Below are 27906 nucleotides of genomic sequence, written 5' to 3' on the forward strand. Positions count from 1 at the left end.
TAGCAACCAGTTCATGACGCCTTTACGGTATCTATGGAGCAGATGACAACCGTTTTTGCTCTTTATTGATTTAGCGAGTCAAAAACGCATAAAACTAACAAAAGAAATCTAGAAGCCCGTTTTGTTGATTGATGCTTGTTCTCCGACGTCTTCGGGAAGCTTTAGAGTGATATTTTTTATCGCCCAGCTAGGCTAACTTTATCAACGACAGGGAGCTTTTTACGTTAGCGTTAGCTGGTTAGCTCGCTTATCCACCACACGAAGAGCTATTTTAATTTGGAATACATTTCTAAAGGCCCACTATGAGCGAACAACTGAAATTCATCGTTGAACAACTGAACAAGGAGCCCTTCAGGAAAAACTTTAACCTCATCACGTTTGATTCTCTAGAGCCTATGCAGCTACTGCAGATTTTGAACGACGTTCTGGCTGAAATAGACCCAAAGGTAAATGGATAGTGTAACCTTTGTGTCCATGAAATAAATGGCTCCATTGAACGCCACTGATTGACCTTCTTGTTCATGTAGCAATCCATAGATATCCGAGAAGAAATGCCTGAACAAACTGTGAAGAGAATGTCCTCCCTGTTGGGGATGCTGAAATACAAACCTCCTGGGACCCTCTCTGATGTGTGAGTGTTATTCCATATATCCATCAAATGATGAATAAATACATGCTGCTGGTATTATCTGCTGTCTGAATGACGTGCCTTGCAAAACTATTCGTACCCCTAGAACTTTTTCACATTGTGTCACGTTACAACCACCAGTATATAATTGTGAAGTCGAGGTAAAAAAAAAAAAAGTTTTTAGATTATTATTTTCTTTTCAAATAAACTTCTGAAAACTGAAAAGTTATTGTTTGGAGTTTGCCACAAGCCATGTAGTGGACCCACAAACATATGGAGGAAGGCGCTGTGGTCAGATGAGACCAAAATCGAGCTTTTTTGCCAACTAGTAAAACTAAAACAGCACCTTGTCCTGAACAACCGTTCCCACGGTGAAACACGGATGATGTGGGGATGCTTTCCTTCAGCAGGGATAGGGAAGCTGGACAGAGTTGATGAGAAGATGGGTGGAGCGAATTACAGGACGTTCCTGAAAGAAAGCCTGCAATAGGCTGCAGCATTTGGGATAATATCAGAGGTTTACCATTTACCAGGACAACAACCCTAAACATACAGGCAGAGCTACAATAGGAATGGTTTGGAGCAGGGGTGCCCAAGACCTGTCCTGGGAAGATACTATCCTTCAACTTTTAGATACATGCCCTCTTCAGCACACCTAAATGGTCAAGTTAAAGTCCTGATCTAAGTCCAATTGAGAAGACTTGAAAATTGATGTTCAGAGCCTCAACACATCCAATTCGACTGAGCTTGAGCTATTTTGCATAGAAGATGCTCAGAATTGTCAATCTATATGTGCAAGACTTGCTTTTGTATTTGTAATGCACAGACTAGAAAATCCTGTATTATTTGTCTTCTAACTTACAATTATGCACTATTTTGTGTTGGTCTAGCATACAAAATCCCAATAAAACACATAGTAGTTTGTTCAAGAGGATGAATACTTTTCCAAAGCACTGTATGTTTTTTTTCTTTTGGTGTTTTATCTTAAAATGTTCTGTCTATTTGCAAACATGATTTTATGTTAAAGAATTGTAAGAATAACTGAGTAATATAATAATAAATAAACAGTTCTGTTGCATGTGCTTACTTGTCTTTTTTTAATAAAGTATTTTACAGTTTGAATGGAATTCAGTTCCATTCGAATTCAAGAATACTTTATTAATCCCAAAGGGAAATAAATGTTGTTGTAGCTCATATTATGAAGGTTTCTTCAAAGAGCCGTTGTAGATGCTGATGGCTGTGGGCAGGAAGGATCTCCTGTAGCGCTCCGTCTTACAGCAGATCTCAAGAAGCCTCTGACTGAAGACACTGTTGTTGTAGGACAGTCTCATGAAGAGGATGCTCAGGGTTCTCCATAATGTTCTTCATTTTATGAAGAATCCTACTTTCCAAAATGATCTCCAGAGGTTCCAGAGGAGTCCCCAGAACAGAGCCAGCCTTTTTTATCAGCTTGTTGAGCTTTTTTAAGTCCCTGACTCTGATGCTTCCCCAGCAGATGATGGCAGAAGAGATCACACTTTCCACAACAGACTTAATACTTTTAATCAAATCCCAATTCAAAGCTTCCATTTTCATTTCTTTGTACGTTCATATGGTATTTTATCTTCTGTCTGCCTACCAGTTTTCGCCTTTAGTTGTTCCGAATGAATGTTTTACATTCAGCTTAGAACATGTTAGCCTCTTTATATACTACACACGTTAGTATGCGTGTGTGTCCTTGCAAAGATACATTTTGGACCATGGTCTTTTTTCGTCCTTTCGTATGCTTTATCTTTGCTTTAATGAAGAGGCACAGTGAGACTCTTCCTTTTCTTTCCTTGTGCAGGAGCAGCTTCAGACAGGGTCTGGTGACTGGCAGCAAACCTGTAGTTCATCCAATCCTCCACTGGTTACTGCAGAGAGTTGCTGAACTAAAGAAGAGGGCTTACCTGGCCCGTTTTCTGGTGAAGCTGGAGGTACCCACTGAGTTTTTGCTGGATGATGTCATCAACGACACCTATCATCAGGTGTGTTGTAAAGAGATGTTACAATCATCATGCCATTTTTAGTGTTTGGACGTGCAAACTGTCTAAATCGAACCGTCTGTGCTCTCAGTATGAAGAGCTGGTGGAAGGGTTTAAGACGTACCATAAGGAGTGTGAGCATCTGAGGAATTCCGGGTTCTCCACAGCGGAAATCAGAAGGGTAAAAAAATAATGTTGACTGTTTGCTAGTGGAGATTCAAGTTAACTTGTGCTGTGTCAAAGACTGTTGTAGAAAACAAATGGTTTTTTTTTCAGTCATAACCTCTGTTTCTATTGATCTACTTTATACAAAGTATTCACACCCACTGAATGTTTTAACATCCCAAGCTTAAATGTATTTTATTGGGGTCTTATGTGGTAGACCAACAGAAAGTAGTGCATAATCATAGACTGTGAAGGATAAGCACATGGTTTTCAAACTTCTAATAACAATCCAAATATTGTGGCTTAAAGTTGGTTTTACAAAATATTTTCAGTAGTTTGTAAAATTAGCCTTTACTGTGCACATCTGGAGACTGCAACATAGATCAGGTTCAGTCAGATTGGATGGGAGAGCATCACTTAACATCAATGTTCACGTCTTAGTGCAGGAGTTAGGTCTGGTGTTTGATGGGGCTATTCTAACATAAACAAATATATTTAGCTCTAACCCATTCCCTTATACTTCTGCTTGAATGTTTAAACTCGGTGTCCTGATGGAATCTTTGCTCTTTTATTTTAAACAAAGATTTTGTGGCACTAGTGTCTGTTATTTACGAGTAGCTTGACAGAAAGAAAGGAAGAGCGAGGGGATGACATGCTGTAAATGGTCTGGGGTTCAGAATCAAACCCAGGGCAGCTGCGTTGAGTGTCCTCCATATATGGTGTATTTAGCTCCATCCATCTTCCCGTCAACTCTGATATGCTTCTTTGTTCCCGGTGAAGATAAAGCATACTTGCATGATGCTACCAACACCACGTTTCACAGTAAAGACCGCATGTCCAGAGTGATGTGCATTATTCCAGTTTTCTCCCTATCTTAGCCAAAATGTTCCGTCTTCATCTCACCTGACCAGAGCACCTTCTTCCACATGGGTTGTGTTTAATTCCAAACAGGACACATTCTGGCTGTCGTTCAACAATCACGTTCTACTTGCCATTCTTCCACACAAGCCAGATTTGTGGACTGTATAACTAATAGTTGTCCTGTCGACAGCTTCTACCTGAACTGTGGGTCGGTGTGTTATAGTTGGCATCTTGGCTGGTTCTGTAATTAATGCTCCTCCTGCCTGGCCTTTCAGTTGAGGGCAGCCATGTTTTCAGTTCTCTATGAAACGTTCAAAACTTGAGATATTGTTTTAGAACTTAACGCTGCTTGAAACTGGAGTCTATTTACCAAATCGTTTTGGTTGTTGTAGGTTTTATTTAAGGGAATCAGAGAAAAAGCTGCTGAATACAAAGGGATGTAAAACTTTTAACATTTTTAGTTGTAAAGAAATTTGATAACTATATAATTTTTCTTTAACTTCACAATTATGCACTACTTTGTGTTCATCTATAAAATCAAATAAAAAACAAAGCAAAACATTGTTCGTTGTTGTAATATGATGGTGAAATGTTTAAGGGGTGTGAATACGTTTTAAAAGGCTGTGTATTAATGTCATTAATATACCTTATGCTCAATTGATTAGAAGCACTAAAATGTTTTTTTTAATAATACGACAGGACATTAATGCCATGGAAGAAGAAAAAGATCAACTCATTAAACGTGTGGAGAGGTTGAAGAAGAGGGTAAGACAGACTGTTGGCTTTGTGATGCCTGGAAAGCTTTAGGATTTATTGAGGCATGAAAACATGATCTTAGACATATATTATCAGCTTCCATGTTGGACTCAAGAGGCAGCTGACAGTCTGTCATAGCAAGACTGAGAAGTAATGAGGTGTTGAGTTAATGGGTATTACTTCTGGGCTTCGCCAAAAGGTGAAACCTGAGTGTGACAGGCGTGCAAACTCATTCCTTACAACTATGTAAAGGCATTCCAGTGGGCATCATTGCCGTATTGTTGACTTGTTGATCCACTAGGTGGAGTCAGTATCCAACCATCAGCGCATGTTGGAGCAGGCCAGGCAGCTCCGAGTGGAGAAGGAGAGAGAGGAGTCACTGACTCATCAGAAGCAGGAGCAGAAGAACCAGGTGAACCCTCTGGGTTACATTACACTTCAAAACATTTATATAAGACTACACAAGTACACTATATAGTGTTTGACCCAGCACATTTTTTGACTTACTTCAATTGAAAGAGAGGGATGGGTGCTGCATATTTGCTGCATATTAACTTCACATCTGTCAGCTTTTCAAATCTATGTGTCTTAATGTGTTTTCATGTACGTATAGACATTTAGGACAATGTTTGTTTCTGTGTCATGACTTCATAGAATGAATGAACACTTGATAGAGAGTGGTGGCGTACATTACTTTGTCTTGTATCATGTCAGAAATGTCCTGTCTTTCTTATGGTTGGTGCTTGGGTTGCTTTACTTTTTTCTGTCAAAATGGTTAAATCTGTTGAGAGGTTAAACATCAGATAAACGTAGCAATGGAGGGAGAGGATAACCTATGAAGAAGAAAAACAAATTTTTCATGCTGAATCCAAGGTCTGCCAATTAACAAGTAGAAATGAGCTCCTACAAGATCAGTTATAAAATGCGATATATTATCAATTTTACAACTTGTGCTTTTCAGCTGCCTCCAGGCTTATAACTTGCGGTAGTTTAATTCATTTCTATGCCCAGAATCAATATAAAAAGCGTAAAATAAAAGAAGAGAGAACAAGGTGACCAAAAACAAAGCCAATAGTTCTCAAAGAGGGATGATGTTTTGTCTGGACCACCAAACTCGGTCCATGACACAATGGGCACCTCAAACAAAAGTAGTAAATTTGAGCTCATAAAGTGAAGATTTAGATGGCAGTTCTTTCGGTGAGGAATCAGAAGGCAGCAGCTTGGAGACTTAATAAACAGTCACTCTACTGAGAGATTTAAAAGCACACTGTGGTGAGCCCACTCCAGTTGTAATTCACTGACTGTCACACCACTGAAACTCTGTAAGCCTGTCTGCACTTCGTTTTCTCACACTAATATATCATTTGGCTCTAAAATCACTTTAAGTTAATGATGTACATGTGTTTTGTGGAAGGAATGTTAAAATATTTATACAGCACATCCTCTTACCTAATAAACGTGATGCTCATAAACAATGCCCATGGTTGTTTTGGTGGTCTTTTCTTGCTGGAGCTATCTGTCCTACCCAAGGCATGAACTCTGTTGGGTCTCCATCTCTTAGCTTTGGTTTGTTGTTTCCTATAAATCTGTGTTCACTTCCACTGTGTCACTAATAAGCAGCCACATATCCATCCGATATATTCCTGAATCCAATTTATTCTTAGATTACGGTGAGAACTTTCCAGTAGATGCAGTTCCAGACACAACATCGTCATCCATATATGGTAGAACCTACCTGCTTTAGTGGGTGTGACCCAAAAGAATCTTTTTGTTTAACAAAAATGTGTTTTAAATTTACGTATCTGCTTTGAAAACCAATAGAAAAGCCAGCTGGGACTAATGTCCCCTTCTTCCAAGGTTTTTAGGTTATCTGGTTCCAAAGTATGACTTTATCCGTTTAAGGTAAATAAACTGTAATTGTTCCAAATATACATACTGATCCAATCATGTTTTCTCAATGTGTGTTTCTAGATTTATATGCAATAAAATATATTTTATCTTGGAATGTGTTTTTTTTTTTTTTTTGCTTTTGCAGTGGACAAATATTTGGAATTTGTTAGGAAAGAATGTCTAACTGTAAAAGTTGCTTCTCTGGTGTGTGCATGCCAGCAGCATCCTGTGGTTATTGTGTTGGGTCTTTGCATGGAAAAGAAAAAGAGAAATGGAACAAAGTATACCAAAATGAGATTCTCTGATATGGACCTGTTAATGTAGACATCAGGCACCTAAATCCAACTGAAACAGGGGTAAGCTCTAGCTGTTGATAATTGTTTTTGTGTAATCAGCTATTTCAGGCAGAGCAGAGACTTCTGAGGTTGCAGCAACAGTTGAAGGATTTGCGACAAGCAGCCGCAGATGCCACCCCAGACAGTGAGTAGCCCTGTGATCCTTCTGACTCTGGAAGCTGGGCGAGACGTATAAGGACACTGCACAGTGTGAGACGGGGGCGTGTCAGCTGACATGCTGAGACCCTCTGATTATATTGATCTTTGATGTGCTATTATAGAGCTTATCTGTGACTGGTTATTATCTTTAATTCTGCTATGGTACTGGCCTCTTAAGCTGGGGGAGAGATTTACACCATTGCAGTTTCTAAATTGACCTGCGTTCTGCAGACATAGATCAAGCTACTCTGTTAAAATAACTTGTGAAATAGGAAATTCAATGTTGTTGGTTTAATTATACCTTATTCTAAAATGATCTACTGATCTAAAGGCTGTGAAATGTTTAGGCTTGAGTTTTAAAATAAAACATCTGTGTTTTTAAGGCTTGATGAGACGACTTGAAGAAGAAATAAAGATCAACACCTACATGGTCACTGAAAAACTCCCCAAAGAGCTGGAGGGCATGAGGCGCACAGTTCAGTGCATGCAAAAAGTAGTGTCAGAGCCTGCAATGGGCCAAGGTGATCTCCAGGGGATGGAGGACAAGGTCTGTACTAGGATGGAATTTTTTTTATGTGTTATACTTTCATAGGGTACGCTGTAATTTAATCAATACTTTCTTTAATGTTCACTCTCACAGATTAAAGCAGTCGACTCTCAGATAAACCAGCTTATTGAGAAGAGGATGATGAGAAATGACCCCATAGATGACAAACTGACTCTTTACAGGCAGCAGGTGCTGGTTCAACTGTGTTTCTGGGATGTCTTTTATTTTTGGGGGTTTTTGTTCCTATGGGTGTTTACTTTGAAGTTGAAGAGCATTAAATATATTCTATGTAAAGGTTATATTCTTCTTTTTTACAACTTAATCTCGTACTCGTACTCGTCGTCTTCCGCTTATCCGGGACCGGGTCGCGGGGGCAGCAGACTCAACAGAGACGCCCAGACGTCCCTCTCTCCAAACACCTCCTCCAGTTCCTCCAGGGGGAGACCAAGGCGTTCCCAGGCCAGCCGAGAGACATAGTCCCTCCAGCGTGTCCTGGGCCTCTTCCCGGTGGGACGTGCCTGGAACACCTTCCGTGAAAGACGTCCAGGAGGCATCCGGTATAGATGCCCGAGCCACCTCAACTGGCTCCTCTCGATGTGGAGGAGCAGCGGCTCTACTCCGAGCCCCTCCCGGATGGCCGAGCTCCTCACCCTATCTCTAAGGGAGTGCCCGACCACCCTACGGAGGAAGCTCATTTCAGCCGCTTGTATCCGTGATCTCGTTCTTTCGGTCATGACCCAAAGTTCATGGCCATAGGTGAGGGTAGGAACGTAGACCGACCAGTAAATTGAGAGCTTTGCTTTTCGGCTCAGCTCTCTCTTCACCACAACGGACCGGCACAGCGCCCCCCTTACTGTGGCAGCCGCACCGATCCGTCTGTCGATCTCCCGCTCCATTCTTCCCTCACTCGTGAACAAGACCCCGAGATACTTAAACTCCTCCACTTGAGGCAGGAACTCCCCTCCAACCTGAAGAGGACAAGCCACCCTTTTCCAGTCGAGTACCATGGCCTCGGACTTGGAGGAGCTGATCCTCATCCCAGCCGCTTCACACTCGGCTGTGAACCGCCACAGCGCATGCTGTAGGTCTTGGCTAGAGGGTGCCAGCAGGACCACGTCATCTGCAAAAAGAAGAGACGAAATCCACTGGTCCCCAAACCCGACCTCCTCCAGCCCTTGGCTGCGTCTAGAAATCCTGTCCATAAAAGTTATGAACAGGACCGGTGACAAAGGGCAGCCCTGCCGGAGTCCAACATGCACTGGGAACAGGTCCGACTTAGTGCCGGCAATGCGGACCAAACTCCTGCTCCGCTCGTACAGGGACCAGATGGCCCCTAGTAAAGAGCCCCCGATTCCATACTCCTGGAGCACCCCCCACAGGGCATCACGAGGGACACAGTCGAATGCCTTCTCCAGGTCCACAAAACACATGTGAACCGGTTGGGCAAATTCCCATGAACCCTCGAGCACCCTGTAGAGGGTATAGAGCTGGTACAGTGTTCCACGGCCGGGACGAAAACCACACTGCTCCTCCTGAAGCCGAGGTTCGACTATTGGTCGGACTCTCCTCTCCAATACCCTGGCGTAGGCCTTACCAGGGAGGCTGAGGAGTGTGATCCCCCTGTAGTTGGAACACACCCTCCGGTCCCCCACCACCCAGTCTGCCAGTCCAGAGGCACTGTCCCCGACCGCCACGCAATGTTGAAGAGACGTGTCAACCATGACAGCCCTACAACATCCAGAGACTTGAGGTACTCAGGGCGGATCTCATCCACCCCCGAAGCCTTGCCACCGCGGAGCTTTTTAACCACCTCGGTGACTTCAGCCTGGGTGATGAAAAAGTCCAACCCCGAGTCCCCAGCCTCTGTTTCCACCACGGAATGCGTGATGGCAGGATTGAGGAGATCCTCGAAGTACTCCTTCCACCGCCCGATAATGCAGTCGAGGTCAGCAGTCTCCCGCCCCCACTATAAACAGTGTTGGCGAAGCACTGCTTCCCCCTCCTGAGGCAACGGACGGTTTGCCAGAATCACTTCGAGGCCAACCGGTAGTCCTTCTCCATGGCCTCACCGAACTCCTCCCAGGTCCGAGTTTTTGCCTCTGCCACAGCCCGGGCCGCAGCACACTTGGCCTCACGGTACCCGTCAGCCGCCTCAGGAGTCCCACAAGCCAACCACAGCCGATAGGACTCCTTCTTCAGCTTAACAGCATCCCTTACTGCCGGTGTCCACCACCGGGTTCTGGGATTGCCGCCGCGACAGGCACCGCAGACCTTACGGCCACAGCTACGGGCAGCAGCATCGACAATAGATGCGGAGAACATGGTCCACTCGGACTCTATGTCTCCAACATCCCCCGGGATCTGGTCGAAGCTCTCCCGGAGGTGAATACATCCCTGGCCGAGGGCTCTGCCAGGCGTTCCCGGCAGACCCTCACTATGCGCTTGGGCCTGCCGAGTCTGTCCGGCTTTCTCCTCCTCCAGCGGATCCAACTCACCACCAGGTGATGATCAGTGGACAGCTCAGCCCCTCTCTTCACCCGAGTGTCCAAAACATGCGGCCGAAGGTCTGATGATACAACAACAAAGTCGATCATCGACCTCCTGCCTAGGGTGTCCTGGTGCCAAGTCCACTGATGGACACCCTTATGTTTGAACATGGTGTTCGTTATGGACAATCCGTGACTAGCACAGAAGTCCAATAACAAAACACCACTCGGATTCAGATCGGGGAGGCCATTCCTCCCGATCACGGCTCTCCAAGGTCACTGTCGTTCCCCACATGGGCGTTGAAGTCCCCCAGCAGAATAATGGAGTCCCCGGGAGGGGCACTATCCAGCACCCCCAACAGGGACGCCAAGAAGGCAGGGTACTCTGCACTACCACTCGGCCCGTAGGCTGAAATGATAGTCAGAGACCTCTCCCCAACCCGAAGGCGCAGGGATACGACCCTCTCATCCACTGGGGTAAACCCCAACACGAGACGGCTGAGCTGGGGGGCAACAAGCAAACCCACACCAGCCCGCCGCCTCTCCCCGTGGGCCACTCCAGAGTAGAAGAGAGTCCAACCCCTCTCAAGGAGATGGGTTCCAGAGCCCACGCTGTGCGTGGAGGCGAGCCCGACTATTTCTAGTCGATGTGCCTCCCGCACAAGCTCAGGCTCCTTCCCCCCCAGCGAGGTGACATTCCACGTCCCTAGAGCCAGCCTAAGCATCCGGGGATCGGGCCGCTGAGGTCTCCACCTTCGTCCGCCACCCAATCCTCTTTGCACCGGTCCCTCATGGTTCCCCCTGCAGGTGGTGGGCCCACTGGGGGATGGCCTCGCGTCTCTCGTTCGGGCTTGGCCCGGCCGGGTCCCGCGAGGAGCAACCCGGCCACCAGGCGCTCTCCGACGACTCCCGACCCCAGGCCTGGCTCCAGGGTGGGACCCTGGCTCCGCCGTACCGGGCGACGTCACGTGCCTCGATATTTTTTTCTTTATGAGGGATTCTTGAACCACTCTTTGTCTGACCCATCACCTAGAGCCTGTTTGCCATGGGAGACCCTACCAGGGGCATTTAGGTCCCAGACAACATAGCCTCTAGGATCATTTGAGCACTCAAACCCCTTCACCACGTTAAGGTGGTGGTTCAATCTCATAATTCAAATTCAATTGAATTCAAAAATACTTTATTATTCCCAAAGGGGAGTTAAAAAATAAATTAAACTATGTATCAGTCTATTGTATGCCTTTAAATTCTGGTAATATTTGTAGAATGATCAAAATACAGTATGTTTACATCTTAGCTTCTTTCTGTTCTCAGTGGTGGGATTATTTAGATCATTTCAAAACTAACAAAATTCTCTTCAACAACAGCATAACACACAAAAGGTCCTATAGGATACCGTTAATTTTTTACCTGATACTGGAGGTAAACCCATCATGGTCTGTCCTCCTTAATGACTTAAACTGTCAGATGCTGGAGATTTTGCACATTTGTCGGTTCTCATCTTTGCAGTGTTGGTTGTTTTGTCCCCTGCTTCGGGAACAAAATGGAGCCCTCTCCCATGAGACGTTTAACATTTTCAAATTGGTGTTCAAACAGTGAAGATTTATATGCTGATTCATTGAGTAAGGAGCAGGAAGTCAGGAGAAAGTTGTTCTGTGTAGTAGTTTGGAGACATAATGAATCGATTTACATTGGAGAGATTTCAAAGTGCTATGTGGTGGGCCCAGACTTCGTCCACAACGGGTGAAAACTGTATTTCAAAACACAAACATTCAGGTTCAGACATTGCAATTTCTACTATGGCTCTCAAATGCAGAATTACTTTAAACCTCATAGACATTATTGTGCAATTCTCACTTTTCTCCTCATAGTTCAAGCCTGTGTTCAACTCTTGAGGGTTTAACAGTACTACTATAATGTGGTATTGAACCATTATTCCAAGCACACCATCTCTCACACTACTTAAACTATCAGTTAATCTACAGTTTTTTTCTCATGCGAAGCTGTCCTTTGACCCGAAAAAGTCAAGTCAACCTAAAGCTACAAGTGTTATGGTTGTAGGGGATGTGAAAATACTGAGATGACATCAGAAATCAAATGTTCACTCCTTCAATTGGCCCACTCACACAGAGGAAAGACAATTTTGTTAATTATCAGAAACAACATTTTTTTTACCTGATAAACTTTATGCTCACAAACAACACCTACAGTTCCCTGCTCAGCCTAACTGTACCTGAGGGATGAACTGTGTTGTGTACCTCCTAGCTTTGGGTTGTTGCCTCCCTTAAATTAAAGATTCTTAATTGTTTCCATGCCTGCATTTACTTCCACGGAAATCGTGTTTGTTTCAAAAGTGCTTGCCATATCCTTTTTCTATGTCAACATTAAGTAGCCATGCATCCATTTGACAGTTAAAAATAATTGTTTTATGTCAACACCAATAGTGAGTAACAGGCTTCCACACGGTCCCGCCCTCGTCTTCATATTCCTGTATTGGTGGGCCTGACTTAGAAGGGTCTTTATTTCAGAATTTCATGCTTTGAAAACCGGTGGTGAAATGGATTGTGATTTCTTTCCGTTCCACTGTTCAATAATGTTCAGTTAAAAAGTGGCATGGTGACAAATTAAACCGGACTTAAAAAAATCTCTGAGCAAAAGCCACTCTTTCATTACATGTAACCACTCTTTCATGTTTGTGTATCTAATGCAACATTACTCTTGTAGGCCTCTATTATCATTCGAAAGAAGGAGACAAAGGCAGAGGAGCTTCAGGAAGCAAGGGAGGAACTGGCCGCTGCAGAGAGGGAGCTGAAGCAGAGGGGCAGCCATGGACAAGGCCCACATGGGGAAGAAGTCATCCGTGGTGACGAGGTAAACTGTTACGTTGCTTAGAACATTCACACAGTGATGCGATCCATCAAAGATGAGCAATCTTTAGCTTCCTAGCTAGGAGTCTCCGAATGTTACTGTCAGAAACTGAAAGAAAAAAGGACATTTTAGCCTTATCAAACCATGTTCTAGAAGATTAGTAAACCACTGAAAACGCAAAAGCTATTTCTGTCCTTATCCAAACACAGACAGGCTCACTGTCTAACGTTACTTATCCTTTTTTCCCACTCTTCCCCCACATTCCCATGTAAGCCATAAATAGAACACAAAAGGGAGAATGTCCAGAGCAAGGAACTGCACTGGACAAACTTCCTGAGAGTTGGCTTTTTTCTTTATCTATACTGTAACAAATCTTCAGTGCAAGTCATCTGGCCCTATGAAGCAGAGCTGGATTACAGAAACATCAGTCTTTATTTATATTTTATCCTGAGGATGTACCTCCTCCCCCCTCCTGTTGCAGAGCCTCATACCATGGTCTCTTTTAAACTTCCAGGACAAGTGGAATTCAACTCTTGAACAAGCAGAAATAAATATATACATCATGTTGCACAGCAGTCTGAACATGTGCAAAGTTAAAGAGCTGACTATACATTGGTTTTGTGTCAGTGGAGAAATGCTGATGAATGGGGCTGGTTCTGGGCTGATCTTTGCAATGGAGGCAAAATTAAAACATTCACTGTTGAAAATCTGTTATAGAAGAAGTGAAATATCGGTGGAAAAATTACTCTGAGCATGTTTATTCTCCTCAGGAAGAGCAGGAAAAATAGTCCATATAGCAAAAATCTTCTCTGACATAAAGAAATAGGTTCAGATGGTCTAGAAAATGTAGCTCCATTTTTATTTTAAACATTAGCTGCCTTTTGCAAGGACACACATTTTTCTCAATTATGTCAGTACACTGGAACTGAGGGCCTTTAAATCTGACTTGAATTACAAGTGGGAGCTGTTTGTAGAGACAAAGAGGTGCTTGAAGCGTTACATGAATGAAGTTAGTGGAAAATGTTTTGGCAGACTTCGTTTATCGGACTCCTGTGTCAGTTTGGGCCATCAGCCATGGTGGAGATGATCGCTTTATCAGAGGTGTTTTCCATTTTGACGACTAAGTGTCATCATCACGTGTCCAACCAACTGCACGGACCCTCTGACGGACGTGACTGCATCTGTTCGGCAATGCTCGATGGTAACAAGTGGCCTCATCACCTGGTTAAAAACTGATTTAAATCTGTGTAACAACTTTCTTTTCTTGTAATAAAGTGGAAAACCTAAAAAAATAAAATCAAATAAAAAGGCAATCTCTTCAAAAGCTTTAATATTCTGAATTATGCCTTGCAAAAGTATTCATACCCCTTTTCACATTTTGTATCTTTACAACCACAAACATAACTTTTATTACGATGTAATAGGCCAACATAAAGTAGTGTGTTCTATCCACCAGGCTTCAATGGTGGGGTAACATAAAGGAACAAAATAAATAAAGAAAACCTGAAAAGGAAAATCCTAAAACGAAAGCCATATCACAGGTTAACCCAAAACTCCAAGCAATAATCCAACTAAGCAAATCTAACACAACCTAAACATAAGCGACAAACCAAACAAATGAAGATCTCAGGAGGGAGAGGGAGGCTCCAGCGGCTTGTGTGGCAGTTCTTAATAAGCAGGCAGCAATTAAGCCAACCACCAGCACCTGCAGAAGGCCTCTCACACAGCAAAAAAGAAAACACCTGGGACCGTAACAAGTGCATAATTGAGAACAGATAAAGTTCTGAAAGGTGTGCATTTGTATTTACCTTCAGTTGCCGATGCCTTAAATTGCCTTCAGCATTTAATTAGTAAATGGAGTTCACCTGTGTGTAATTTAATCTTGGGATAAATCCAGCTGCTGAAGACCAAAGAACGTAGCAGACAGGTCAGGGAAGACGTAGCGGAGTAGTTCAGAGCAGAACTGAATTAATTAATTACAGAGGACCGCTCATCCATCATCTGAGCTGTAAACCTATCGAGACATGTCCTTCAACCTAGACTAATAGGTGGGAAGCATTAATCAGAAAAGCAGCCAAGAGACCCATGGTAACTCCAGAGGAACTGCTGTTTATTGCAAAAAGGAATATGCAACATTTTTTGTCTTTACACGTGGAAATCTGACAGTGACATACATACGTAGACATACATGTAGATACGTTTGCAAGCCAGTGTGAATGTCCTGCATGTCAGAGTTACAACCAACAACTGAGCAGCAGTCCAGTTTCACAGCAGTTGTTATGGGGACACAATGTCGCGGACACTGTGCTGTATTAAATCCTCTCACCACCATGTCTGCCCTTGATGTCCGAAAATACGCAAAGAATAAATGTGTATGCACAACTGCACGCAGCCGGCTAACCGCCCACTCATTTACACACACACACACACACACACACATTCATGGATACCCGTGGGACATGAAGCACATTCTGTGATTTCTAGGGCTGTTCTCCTGTGTCTGTGTTCATTTATAGCTGCTCTTTATTGTGGAGGAGTTTCAGCATGTCCCAGCAGACATTGGGGTGGGGAGTGACTGAATATCCACTCGAAACTGCTATTTTGTTTGATGAAGATGTTTCCTGTCTTTAGCTGACCGTGAATGTTAAAGGATAGAGTGACTCTTCCAGATCGTGATATGGCCCCCAGGCCCCTCTGCCGTTCTCTAATCTCTTCCCTCCAAATCATCTCCTCCTGAGGCCTTTCACAGTCTCCGCTGTCACTGATGTCAAATTTAGGCTGTATTTTCCATTCAAACAGTTGATTTTTTCTGTTATTAAAATCTCTGTAATCAGTCATCTTTATATGGTTACAGTTTATCATTCTTCTAAAATGTTTTAAATATTGTTGATGTACTGCAAATAAGAAAATGTCAGGTTTTTTTTCTTACATTGTTTTTTTAAATATTTTTTTCATTATTTTCTTTTAGTTGAAACGCTTAGTGGCGAAATTGCGCAGCAAAGGAACTATCTACAAGAAGAAGAGGCAGGGAATTGCTGAGCTGAGAGCAGAATATGGAGTCCTCCAACGGACTGAGGAGATTCTCAAACAGAGACATGACACCATCCAGCAGAAACTGGTAACCAAACTAACTACTGCTTGGAAACTTTATTCTAGAACTCCCTTAATGGAAATGTGCTGTTTGATGCAGAAAAGGAGAAAGGACTAAGAGCCACGTGTTGTCTGTGAGAAACGGCCAATACCTTGAGAAAATGTGAAATTTATTAGAAACTATAGACTTCTTTATTACAAATTTTTCTTAATCTTCAGTTTTTTCTCTATACTGACAGCTAACCTTGAATTGTTGCCTTGTTTAAACAACTCAAACCCACAAGAGTATCCATCTTACCACTTTCCTTATTCTGTCCAGTCTGCCTTTTATTACTCAAACGGTGTGATCCAGCACCCTCCATGCTCTAAAACTCCTGTCCAAATGTCCACATCCGCAGCCTGTTTTTACAGTGAAGTGACCGAAGCTTCGTGGAAATGGATTCACACCTTTGTGCGGTCAGATTACCTGACTTGTTGAGGGCCTTTGTGACGCAGGCTAAGCGGCTATTTTTGACAGCAGCATCTGCCTGCATCCCACAATAGGGTTTGTTAAAGCAAGTTTTCCTTCTGATCACATGACTGGCTGACGATGTAGGGACTTCTTCTATCGTAGGGGCCGCAATTCTTTTTAGCTGAATTGTTGTTGCATTCCACAGCTTTTTGCAATAGACACTGTATTAAATAACAGATGGCACATTATTGCCCTGGATAATGATGTTCTTTTTCTTTTTCTTGTTTTTTTTCAAATTTTGCATTTTAAAAGAGTATTAATTCAGTTTTCACTGTTTAAGTTGCAGCACACATTCTGATTGTTTATTATGCATTTGTGTTGGATGGATACAGGATATTAGTACATTTATTAGCATTGTTTTGAAAATATTTTACCCCGTGTTTTATAGCAAACCGTGGAAGCTGAGAAGGGCATCTCTGGATACAGTGACACCCAAGAGGAGCTGGAGAGAGTGTCGGCCATCAAGAGCGAGTTAGATGAGAAGAAGGGTCGCACTCTGGATGACATGTCTGAAATGGTGAATATTTACGTGCCTATTGGTAGAACTCAATTGGTTGACTTTGGCATGTGCAGTTAATGTAAAATAAATACCTTATGAATAAGTTATTACATGAGCTAGTCCAAAAAAATCATAGGATCTTAGTTAGCCAAAATCGGCATATAGTTGCCAAACAATTTAATAGCACTGATGGACGTACAGAGTTTTTCTTGTAATGTCTTAAAACTGTTCAGATACACTTTGAGAAAGAATCTCATTGTATGATAACATTGATATTAGAGCTACAATATCTATCTGTCTGTCTGTCTGTCTGTCTGTCTGTCTTAGGGCTAAAACAATTCATCGGATTAATCACAATTAATCGATGATTGAAATAGTTGTCAACTAATTCAGTAATTGAATAATTGTTAACTAGAGTATAAAGACTCTAAAACATGCCATTTGGTGAAAGAACAACCATTCAGGGCAGTAATTAAGCTGAAGCTGTACAAAACATAATATATATATTTTGTATTTAAGATGAAAAATCTTTGTCGGTAAATAAGCTCTATCTAGAACTCCTCAAGTGCTATAGCTGTATCTTCACCTGGTTCAAATTCTGGAAAGAAATCTCCTATTAAGCACCTTTACTATCCAATTATTATCTGATTTTTTTTGAAAAAATAATCAACAGATTAATTGATTAGCAGAATAATCGTTAGTTGCAGCCCTAGTCTGTCTGTCTGTGAATGTTTAGTAATCTTATTATTTGACAGGTTAAGCTCTAATGGTTATCCAGACTTCAACAGACTTTCATGAAGCCTTGTATGAAAAGATCTCCACTAAATCTGATTTCTTGTCTGATATAAGAGGAAAATGGGAGGAAAGGGTTTGTTTCTTTCGCATGCAGTCTTACCCAGTTTCAGATCAGCATATTAACACATAATTTTCCAACCTTATGCCTGTTTGGAAACATCAGCTACTTGTTTTCTAGCTCTCAGGCTCTCAGCAGTCTGGCAGGATAGCAGTCCATATCTTTATCTCTCTGCCATAGGAGCAGGACAGTCTGTCCAATATGACATTGATGTTTGGATGGATGAGTTTTTTGGACCAGCTGAGACCATGTGTCAATGCATGAAAAGAAAAGGGTTACTTGTCAATGTTTAGCTATGAAACGTTCCCAGTGTATGTCAAGGCAACACAGTCATGGAAAGAACAGTCTCTTATCCAGGAATTTTTGCAGGGAAAGATTCTATTATATTATACAGTTCTTCTTGAGAATCAAAGGTGTAACAAAATCATAAAAAAGATTTAATCAGCTAGGGTTCTCACCTTCAAATGAAAGATTAAACAGGTCAGATATTTGAGAGTAGGGCAGCAGTTAGATCTTCCAGGGTTTCTCTTAGTTGATTAGGAACATCATGACCTTTCAAGGATATGGTCCCATATGGCATTCCAAGTTTATTTACCCAAGAGTCACTTCTTTCCCACAGTTTCTTTTCCAACTTATTTGCACCTTTTCCCCTTGAAGCTGTGTTAAGCACAGCTTTTTTTCTTCTTTAGAACAGTAAATAATGACACTGTTGACAATTAGCAATTGCAAGTGAAAAGCTGAGCAAGTCAAATGTGATTTAGTTAAATACTCTCCACTCATTAATACGTGCATAAGCACCAAAGTCTGGTTTTCTTGGACCACCTTACCACTGAGCCTCGTTTGGAAGTTCTGACTTCAGTTTTTAAGACTTAAACAGACAATGCAACCAACATAAAAGGGAAGTAAATCTGGGGGATTGTTTATTTTATTAAAACCTTTTAGTCTTCTTTTTCCCCTGTTACTGATGACGGCTAAGTTTGTTTTAAGCACTTTCATTTTATTAGCATGTTTAAGACCTGGGAAGCTGGAGCTTCCATTATTATCATTACTCTTTGCTTTTTCTGAGCAGATATGATAGATACCATGTGAGTAGCACATGTGTAAGTGACAAAATAAGCAACCATATATCTAGCTGCTTCGGTTTCAGGGCTCTGGTGTGGTGTGTGCTGGCTTACTATCATAGTGTTAGCCTTTCATTGCACATATTTTAACTTGTCACAACAAGCTAAAGCACAACTCCGAGAGCGTTTCATGTTCGCTGCAGGAATTTCTTTCACACGGGATACAGCCATCAATAAAAAAGCGTTTGTACTCTGATAGGAAACATTTACCTAACTTCAGCAGAAGGTACATTAGCCCAGTTGAAAAAAAACCTGTGTGGTTTTTCTAGCTTAGTCCAAAATTATTCATAACCTGACTGATTTAGAAAGTAATCTTTTGACATGATCAACATGTTCCTGCTAAGTGGAAAGGATATAAATGTGTGTCAAAATAGTAGGTAGATAGAGTGTGTTGAAGATTTCAGCAAAAAAACTGCTGTTTTCATCAGTTCATGATAGAGAATCATTTAATGGAGCTAAAGATTAGGGTGATGGCAAGGTGGCTTCCACCCTCAAAGATATGGAGCTCATCACAAAAGATGAATGGTCAACACAACCAGTGGAGACATGCAAAAAGCTTGTCAACAATTATGAGAAGTGTTTGGCAAGTGGCAAGAGTTGAAAATCGATGTTCACAGATGCTGTTCATTAAATCAGTCCATTCGCAAACAGTCTTTCTTCACAGTTATATGTTACTTTCTGTTGGTTTATCATATAAAAGCCTAACAAAATCAGGTGACGTTTTTGGGTGTCATGTGACAAAATTTGAAAAGGTTTAGGATGTATGAATACCATTTTACAAAATATTGTAGCTACCCGGCTAAGTAAGACAAGTTAAAACATATCTGTAGGTTTCTGTGGGTTTTATAATAGTATATCATTCACTATCCATATTGTATCCTTTACGGAACATTACACAAAGGCATTTTTGATTAAAATAATCTTACACCTAATTTACATTTTAGATGGATTTAGTAGGTTTTCCCAGCTGTAATGCATTTTATGTTGCTGTGATGTCTCCTTTTTTAGGTGAAGAAGTTGAACTCAATGATCGTTGAGAAGAAATCAGCTCTTGCACCAATTATTAAAGAGCTGAGGTCCCTGAGACAACGGCGAGTCGTAAGTATCTGAATGAGAAAAATCTCAAGGTTCTAACAAAATCAAAACTGACAAAATTAGGCAGAAATTACCTCCAGCGGCCATGACCTTTTGTCACTCTTTTATATACAGATTCCAACAAAAAGCTTACACTGAAATACACATCGTTGACTAACTGGATACGAATGGGATGTAATTATTTGATTAAAACCTCAACCCAATAGGATTTTTCAGTTATTACTGTTGGTGTTGACTGGAATGTCTCAGAGGAGAAAAATAATAATGTTGGAATCTGTCATAAATGTAAAAACAAATGCAGGGATTTTAACGTTGTCCCTGCAAGCAAACTGGGATTTAACCTGTATTGTGTGTTATCCTGAATTAAGTCCATTAGGAACAATTTACATAGTGTCTGAATAACATACACAATGGTAAAGCCCCCCACATCGCTGAGCTGGGACAGAGGATTAAATTTTCCTACATGTGTTCCCAGAATTGCTCTTCCATCTTACTGAGTAATGTCTGCTAATAAAGATCTGCAACAGGAAGACATAAATAGATTTTGTTAGAGCCTGTTGGAAGTTAAACTGCTAAAACACCATCTGGGATTTTACGCCGACATGAAACCGTGCACGTCTGTACCTCTTGGTTTTCCTACTGTGTGCTTGTTAGTAACCGGCTTATCTCTCTTTTCTTTTGCCCAATGCATGGAAAACTATCAAAATAGGAGCTAAGTCAAGATTATGAGGAGAAGAAGGCTCAGTATGAAAGTTGTGCGGCTGGTTTGGAGAGTAACAGATCAAAACTGGAACAGGTACAGTTAATTTTAGTCCTGCTTTTAACGGTAAAGTGATTATAAGATGTTTAAAATCTTTTTTTTTTCTGCAATGATGAAAGTTGTTCTGATTTGTTAATTCACAGGAGGTGAAAGCACTGAGAGAGGAGATGGCCCAGAAGGAAAACCGATACCATTATATCAACGCCATGTCAGAGGCCAGTGTTTTTACTAAATAACTGCTTATTGCCAAAGAAAAATACCTGTTTGCCAACATGTGTTTTGCCACCTACAGCTGGGACATTTTCCAAGTGCCCTGCCCTTTTACAAAACACCCACTCTCACAATCAACTTGATCTTTGCATCTCTGTCATCTGCAGATCATTGAGATGCAAATTCAACGGGCAGCTGAAGAGATGAAGGCCTACGTGTCCTCTGATCTACAGGAGAAGAAGAAGGCCATCAGGTGAGCCTGTCAGCTGCTCGCAAGAACAATATCTACTTTTCTTTAAAGCAGTCTCTTGTCATGACACTAATAATCTGCTGCCACTTTATTCTTTCTGTCCATACAGACAACTCTGATTACCACACCTTTTAAAATAAAGATATGCTGATCTACCACACCTTTTTAAAAGAAATACTGGGTGATGAATTGCTGGATGTGTTTTTTTCTGCTTTATTTCAGGGATGTCTACATGAAGAATATTGCAGAACAGGAATTACTTGGAAAGGTGAGAAAAGACAATCTAAGTGCTGACTAAGGAAAACCACAGGATCTATACTTGGAAATGTTCCTTTATTCTGTCAAAAACAGGCTGAAGACTGACAGATTGGAAAAGACGGTTTACTGGAAGCTCACAGAGCTGGAATCATGCAGATTTGGCCTGCAGATATTTGCTATCATGTGTAAAATATTTTTAAAGTACAGGAACCAAACCTATAATACAGGCAGTGTGTTTGTACATCTATTTCAGCAAATACTTAAACAGCAGAAATAAAAGGAGACAAATGATATACTGCACAATCACATTCTCCATTTTTAAACACAGTCAGTCAGTCAGTCATTTTTTACCGCTTATTCCATAGTGGGTTGCGGGGGAGCTGGTACCTATCTCCAGCAGTCTATGGGCGAGAGGCAGAGTACACCCTGGACAGGTCGCCAGTCCATCGCAGGGCAACACAGTTAAACAAAATAAAATTTGCTTCTATTTTTTATAAGTTTAAGTGTGTTAAGATATAAAGGATTTAAAAACCTTTGAATAATGTCTATCTGTTCTGTTTTAAAACTGAGGTTCCTTTTAAAGTTCTAATCAGAAATTTAAACCCACTCATCCATAATGAATGGTTTACTTGCATTATATAATGTTGCATGTAGTGTAGCATGGAGAGTGAGAAAGCTTTGAAGCACCGATGCTCCAACATTGTGACATTGATTACTGTGGTGTTATTCTTTAATAATATTGTTCTTTTATTTTCTTTTTTTTTCTACCATGTCCTGTCTGGCAGAGTAGCGCTCAGAATTGTTGTCTGAGTGCCAAGAAATTGCCCAACAGATTTACTTTCACAAGCGGAGCATCACAGCTAATGCTTTAAAGCTCTGCTTGATATTTGTAAAAGAAACTTTATTATAAACTTCTTTGGGAATATTTCAATTGTTACGGACACGGAGACTGAAATAAAAAGGAAAAAAGAAGCTCAAAAAAGAGAGAGATGGGGGGAAAAAAGGGAGAAAAGGAGGAAAGAGTGAAGGAGAGAAAGAAGGATGAAGAGAATACAAGATTACACCCTGCTTGCTTATACACCTGCAGCTGTTTTTTTTTTTTTTTTTTTTTTAACAAAATAGTACACGGTAATTCTGAATGTAAAATGTACTTAGTGAGAGGTGCAGCCCAAGATAGAACATCTGTGTATCTGTCAATACCTGAAGCTTAACACCTGTGAATATGAGTGTGGACGCGCTTTTGTATACAAGGTTTCTCCACAAAAATATGAAATAGCAAGTGTGAGGACCCACAGGCCTGCCCCATGGTCCCTGGACGGACACTGAGGAGATCCGAGCCACAGACATCTAAAAGCCACCCAAAGCACAGGAACCCCAGGAGAACCACCGCCAGGACTACCGCAACCCCCCCAGAGAAGAGCAGTGGAGAGTCCTAGGGAAGCCACCCAGCAGCGACAGTGCAGAAGCCCCAGGGAGCCGCAGCGACGAGCCCACAGGCCCCGCTGGCAGCCGTCCACGCCCGAGCAGATCCAGCCATGGATCCCAGAGGCCCAAGACCCTGGGACACACCACCCCTCAAGCAGAGGCCTGACAGAGCCTAGGGGGCCAGGCCCCGGCAAGCAGCCACCGGGAGTGAGCCAGCACACACCAAAGCACCTGGCCCCAGACACCGAGAACCACAAGTACACCAGCGGGCAGAGACTCCAACCACCGGCAGGTGGTGTGGCGAGGAGGAAGCTAATCCAGGAGAGGGAGATGTCCAAGACCCAACCTGTCGCAAAAAAAAAAACAGGCACACACAGTCACAATCACCCACTCCCACTCTCATGCATACACATAAAATCACTCACACACAACGTAAGGATAAACAACAATGGACGTCATAATCTCACTCACACTCCCCATGCATACTCTATACTCCCAGGTCCAGGTGCTGGTACCCCCTTGGGGCAACCGGCCCCTGGACCCAGGAGGTGATCCCCTTCTGGGGCAGAGGCAGGCAGACAGCGCCGGTACTGCCCAGGCCCGGGCGACCCCGGCCCGGCTCCCGCCCCACGCCCCAAACCCAGTCCCCAACAACTCCAATCCACCTCCGGAGAGGGGGCTATGTACAAAAGAGGGGTCCACATGGCCCAAAGCAACCCGCCAACCGGAGCCGCCCCAGGACGGAGCAGTCCCAACCCCCAACGAGCTCCGATCCCAACCCCATGAGTCTCCCACCCCCAGTGAACCCCAACAAGAACCTCCCCACAGGGCCACCCCCAACAAGACCAAACAACGCCCCCAACCATCCAAGGCCAACCACCCATCCCCACCCCAGAAGGAAACCTACACCCAACCCAACATTCGAACAACTCCCAGAGCACATAAGACATTGGACACCCAGGTTGACCCCGCCCCAACCCTCCCGCAGACCCTCCTCCCCACCAGCAGAATTTGCTCCTTGAAGGAAGGAGCACCTGCAATGACATGGGACCTACCCGCCAGTTTCGGAGGCCCTTATGCCCTCCGATACACCAAAGGTCCCTGAGCCAGGGCCGGGCGCCCGGGCATGCACCAGCCCAAAACCTCGGCGACATACCCGCCAGGACCCAAAACCCCAAGGTCCAGCCAGGACCCCAGCCCGGGGGCGATACGCCCCAGGGACCCCAAGCCCACCCCAGACCCACCCAGGAGCAGCACGGGCACCAGGCCAATGACCTATGTCCGTCGGCACAGGCCCCCCAAAAGCATTGCATGCAGCTACCAGATGTCCCCCCCAAGAACCACCAAAGCCCCACCCCGGCCGGGACCACCGCCCCCAGCGCCAGACCCCCCAGCGATCCCAGCCCAGGGACACCCCAATGCCCCAACCCAGACACGAATCCGAAGAACCCGAATCCGCCACAACGCCCCACAGGATGAAGCCAACGGCGCCCCACCCCCACTAGGTGATGTAGCCGATTAAAGGAGCCCAGAGAGATTGATCTCACATGGAGGCAGAGGCTGTCTCAAGGCTACTTGTCAGTTTAAAAGTTCTGGAACATATCTGAGACCAGAATGTTTGGTCAAAGTTAACTGATAAGTCCATCTCCCATTTTGTAATAGGAAGGGAAATTGATTCATCTATATTAGACAGTGTCCTGTATATTTTAGACATTAATTTGGGGGAGTTGAGTTTTAGGAACTCTAGTACACTTGATGGCATTTGTAACCCAACGTTATTAAGTCTAAATTTATTTTTTATTATAGATGTAATTTGTTGATATTCTAAAAATGTATTCTTGTCCATCCCGTATTGTATAATTAATCTGTTAAATGGGATGAACTGAATTCCTCCAAATATATGTTCCAGGTATTCAATTCCTTTACTCCTCCAATATGGAAAACTTATCATATTATTTTTTTGTAGGATGTCAGGGTTGTTCCAGATGGATGTACGTCTGCATGGGATTAGTGAAGACCCTGTCATTTTTAGATATTCCCACCATGCTGTCAGAGAGGTGCTGACGTTGAGACTTTTGAAGCATACATGACGTTTTATATTTGAGCTAATAAATGGTAGATCGGAAATCTTTATATAATTGCATAATGTCTGTTCTACGTCTAGCCAGGGTTCATCTAGAGGACTGTGTTTAAACCATTTTGAGATGTAATGTAGCCAAGAAGTAAAGAAGAAGTAAAGATTAAAGTTAGGCAGATCTAGTCCTCCTTTATCTTTGGTCTTTAGTAGTGTTTTTAGGCCAAAACGTGGGGGCTTATCTTTCCAGAGAAATTTAGTGATGGAGGAGTCCAGAGATCTAAACCAGTCAGATGATGGTTTATTCGGAATCATTGAGAATAAGTAATTGATTTTTGGCAAGACCATCATTTGAAGCAACCCTGCCCATGAGTGATATGGGTAGAGATTTCCATCTAACAAGATCATCTTCCACTTTTTTTAAGAGCAGGATATGGTTTAGTTTTGTTAAATCTGCCAATCTAGGAGACACATTAATGCCCAAATATGTAATATTCCCTGATTGTAGTTGTATATTAGGAAAATTGTTGAAAGAACAATTAATTGGAAGAACTGTCGATTTTAACCAATTTATAGAATAGTCTGAAATTCTTGAGAAAGAATTTATCAATCCAATCACCTGAGCGACAGAGGTTTGCGAATGCTGGAGAAAGAGTAATACATCATCTGCATAAAGACGTATTTTATGTTCAATATTCCTGCATTCTATGCCTTTAATATCTTTAGTTTGTCTGATTGCTGCTGCTAGTGGTTCAATACAAATAGCAAATAATGAGGGCGAAAGTGGGCATCCCTGCCTGGTGCCCCACTGAAGACAGAAGAGGGAAGATGTTTGGTTATTTGTTCTGATACATGCCGCTGGGGAACTGTATAATATTTTTTATCCAGTTTATGAAAGAGCTTCCAAAACCAAATTTAGTCAAGGTTGCAAACAAGAATTTCCAGTTAACTCTATCAAATGCTTTTTCTGCATCTAGAGATAATATATTGGTCTCAATATTTTTACTGTAGGAATAATCTATTAGATTAAGTAATCTGCGTGAATTAGTGGATGAATGCTGACCTTTAATAAAACCAGTTTGGTCGGGATGTATTATGAGAGGAGTTACCTTTTCTAGTCTTTTTGCGAGGGCTTTACAGATTATTTTGAGATCGACATTAATAAGGGATATGGGTCGGTAGCTGGTAGGGAGTACTGGGTCTTTTCCTGGTTTTAACAGGAGAGTGATGTTGGCAAAATTTATATTTGGCGGAAGTTTGCCATTTTTTCCGGTTTCCTGCATCATTCTTTGGAATATTGGGACCAAAATGTTCCAGAATTCTTTGTAAAACTCTGTTGGGAATCGATCTGGGCCTGGAGCCTTTTTATTGGGCATGCTTTTTAGAGCTTCTTGGATTTCGGCTGAAGTCAGTGGTACATCCAGGGCCATCGCTTGATTACCTGATAGTTTAGGAATTGTTATTTTATCCAGAAATTGATCAATGTCATTATCTGACAGGTCTATCTGTGGTGAGTTTAAAGCTTGGTAGAAATCTCTGAAAGTGCTGTTTATTCTTTCAGGTTCATAAACTGTATTCCCTGTCGAGTCTTTTACAGCAAATATCGTTGTTCTTTCTTTATTTATTTTTAGTTGGTTAGCTAAAAAGCTACCTGATTTATTGCCATGTTCAAAGTTTTGTATACGAAGTCTTTGTACAAAGAATTGGGTTTTTTGTCGATAATTTCATTTAATTCTAGTTTGGCTTTACATAGTTTGCCCAACTTTTCTTCTTCCTGGGAAGCATCTAACAGTTTAAGGATTTCTTCTAATTCCTGTGTATGTTTGTTTTCTTTTTTCTTCTTATGTGATGAGAATGTGGTGTTATTTTTTAATAATATTTTCCAAATGACTGTGTGCCTTAAATTCACTTAAGTTGTGATTTTTTTGCTACTTTGGATTCCAGAAGTTACGTGAGGAGCAGAAGATTGTGAGGGAAAGCCACAGCGTCAACATGGAGCAGATGAAGATGTGGCGTGACCTGGAGCAGCTGATGGAGTGCAAGAGGCAGTGCTTTATAAAAGCACAGAACCAGGTTTCTATCGGTCAGATCATTCAGGAAGGAGGGGAGGACAGGCTGGTGCTCTGAAGACACGATGAACTGCTGGTCCTATTTTCTCCATCCACCAGACTAAATGAAACTTAATATTCTATGTCCAAAACATCTGATTGTTCCTGGAAACTGTTGCATTATAGGATTTCTGTCATTGTTCACTGGGTTAATTTTCCCTCTCTTAAGTGTTTTGGACCAGGGATGTTAAGGCTCACTGGATCGTTTATCTTCTTTGCAAACCAGATCTCTAACCTCTGATGATGACCGTGACTTAAAGGACACATGTCTGTGGACATGCTGCAAGTCAAGGGGTTTCACTTTTGTCAGCCTGTGGGACAATCCTTTTAACACGTCTTTAAGGATACTCTTTCTGTCAAAGTGTCCAAACATATCAGCATACAAAGTGGTACACTTGGGTTGTGACACCGGTCAACTATTTTTGGCAGCACAAAGCATGACCATGTGCAGGGATTGGGAGTCCAGTTTTGGATCTCACTGGGACCACCAGGACTTTGGATATTGGGGATAAAAGATTCCTGTATTTCTACTTGTTAATTATCATAACTGACACTCAAATATTGATGTGCAGTTTCTAATTGTGTTTTGTATTAATTTTGTTTTATTGCATTAAAGTTTCAGTTCTGAAAAAGCTATCTCCACCTACTTTATACCATTGTACTCATTAGGTGAGATTAAGAATCTGCAGTTTTGTTGTCCAGCTTCTGTTACTCAGTCATGAATAATATTGCAGATGTCCGAGCTCTTATGAAACACCTTCGGAGTGTTTGAGTGCCTCACGATGTTCTCAGCAGTCCAACTGTGTCTGCATGGATGTTTCAGGAGCCTAGTCTGCCTGCCTACAGAAACTTAATCTACTGCTGACAGCCCAATGAGGCTCTTGAATCCAACAGATGAGGTGTGCTTTGTGAAAGACAACTTCGTGTCCAACTGGGCGTAACTGCTGCTATTCC

The 27906-nt window shown here is 42.4% G+C and overlaps 1 protein-coding gene across 1 annotated transcript; it reads left to right on the top strand.

Moving 5' to 3' along the window:
• The first annotated feature begins 4 nt into the window (after window positions 1-4).
• ift81 (intraflagellar transport 81 homolog) lies at window positions 5-27584 on the top strand. The gene is made up of 18 exons (XM_047380294.1): window positions 5-446; window positions 528-631; window positions 2454-2634; window positions 2723-2812; window positions 4357-4422; window positions 4715-4825; window positions 6699-6783; window positions 7181-7344; window positions 7438-7533; window positions 12555-12701; window positions 15667-15816; window positions 16688-16816; window positions 19781-19870; window positions 20577-20663; window positions 20771-20842; window positions 21005-21090; window positions 21310-21355; window positions 26789-27584. Exons 1-18 carry the CDS (start codon window positions 303-305, stop codon window positions 26969-26971), a joined length of 2031 nt encoding a protein of 676 aa, XP_047236250.1. The 5' UTR covers window positions 5-302; the 3' UTR covers window positions 26972-27584.
• The last annotated feature ends 322 nt before the right edge of the window (window positions 27585-27906 follow it).

This window comes from Girardinichthys multiradiatus, chromosome 12 (assembly GCF_021462225.1).
Source record: "Girardinichthys multiradiatus isolate DD_20200921_A chromosome 12, DD_fGirMul_XY1, whole genome shotgun sequence".
NCBI classification, from domain to species: domain Eukaryota; kingdom Metazoa; phylum Chordata; class Actinopteri; order Cyprinodontiformes; family Goodeidae; genus Girardinichthys; species Girardinichthys multiradiatus.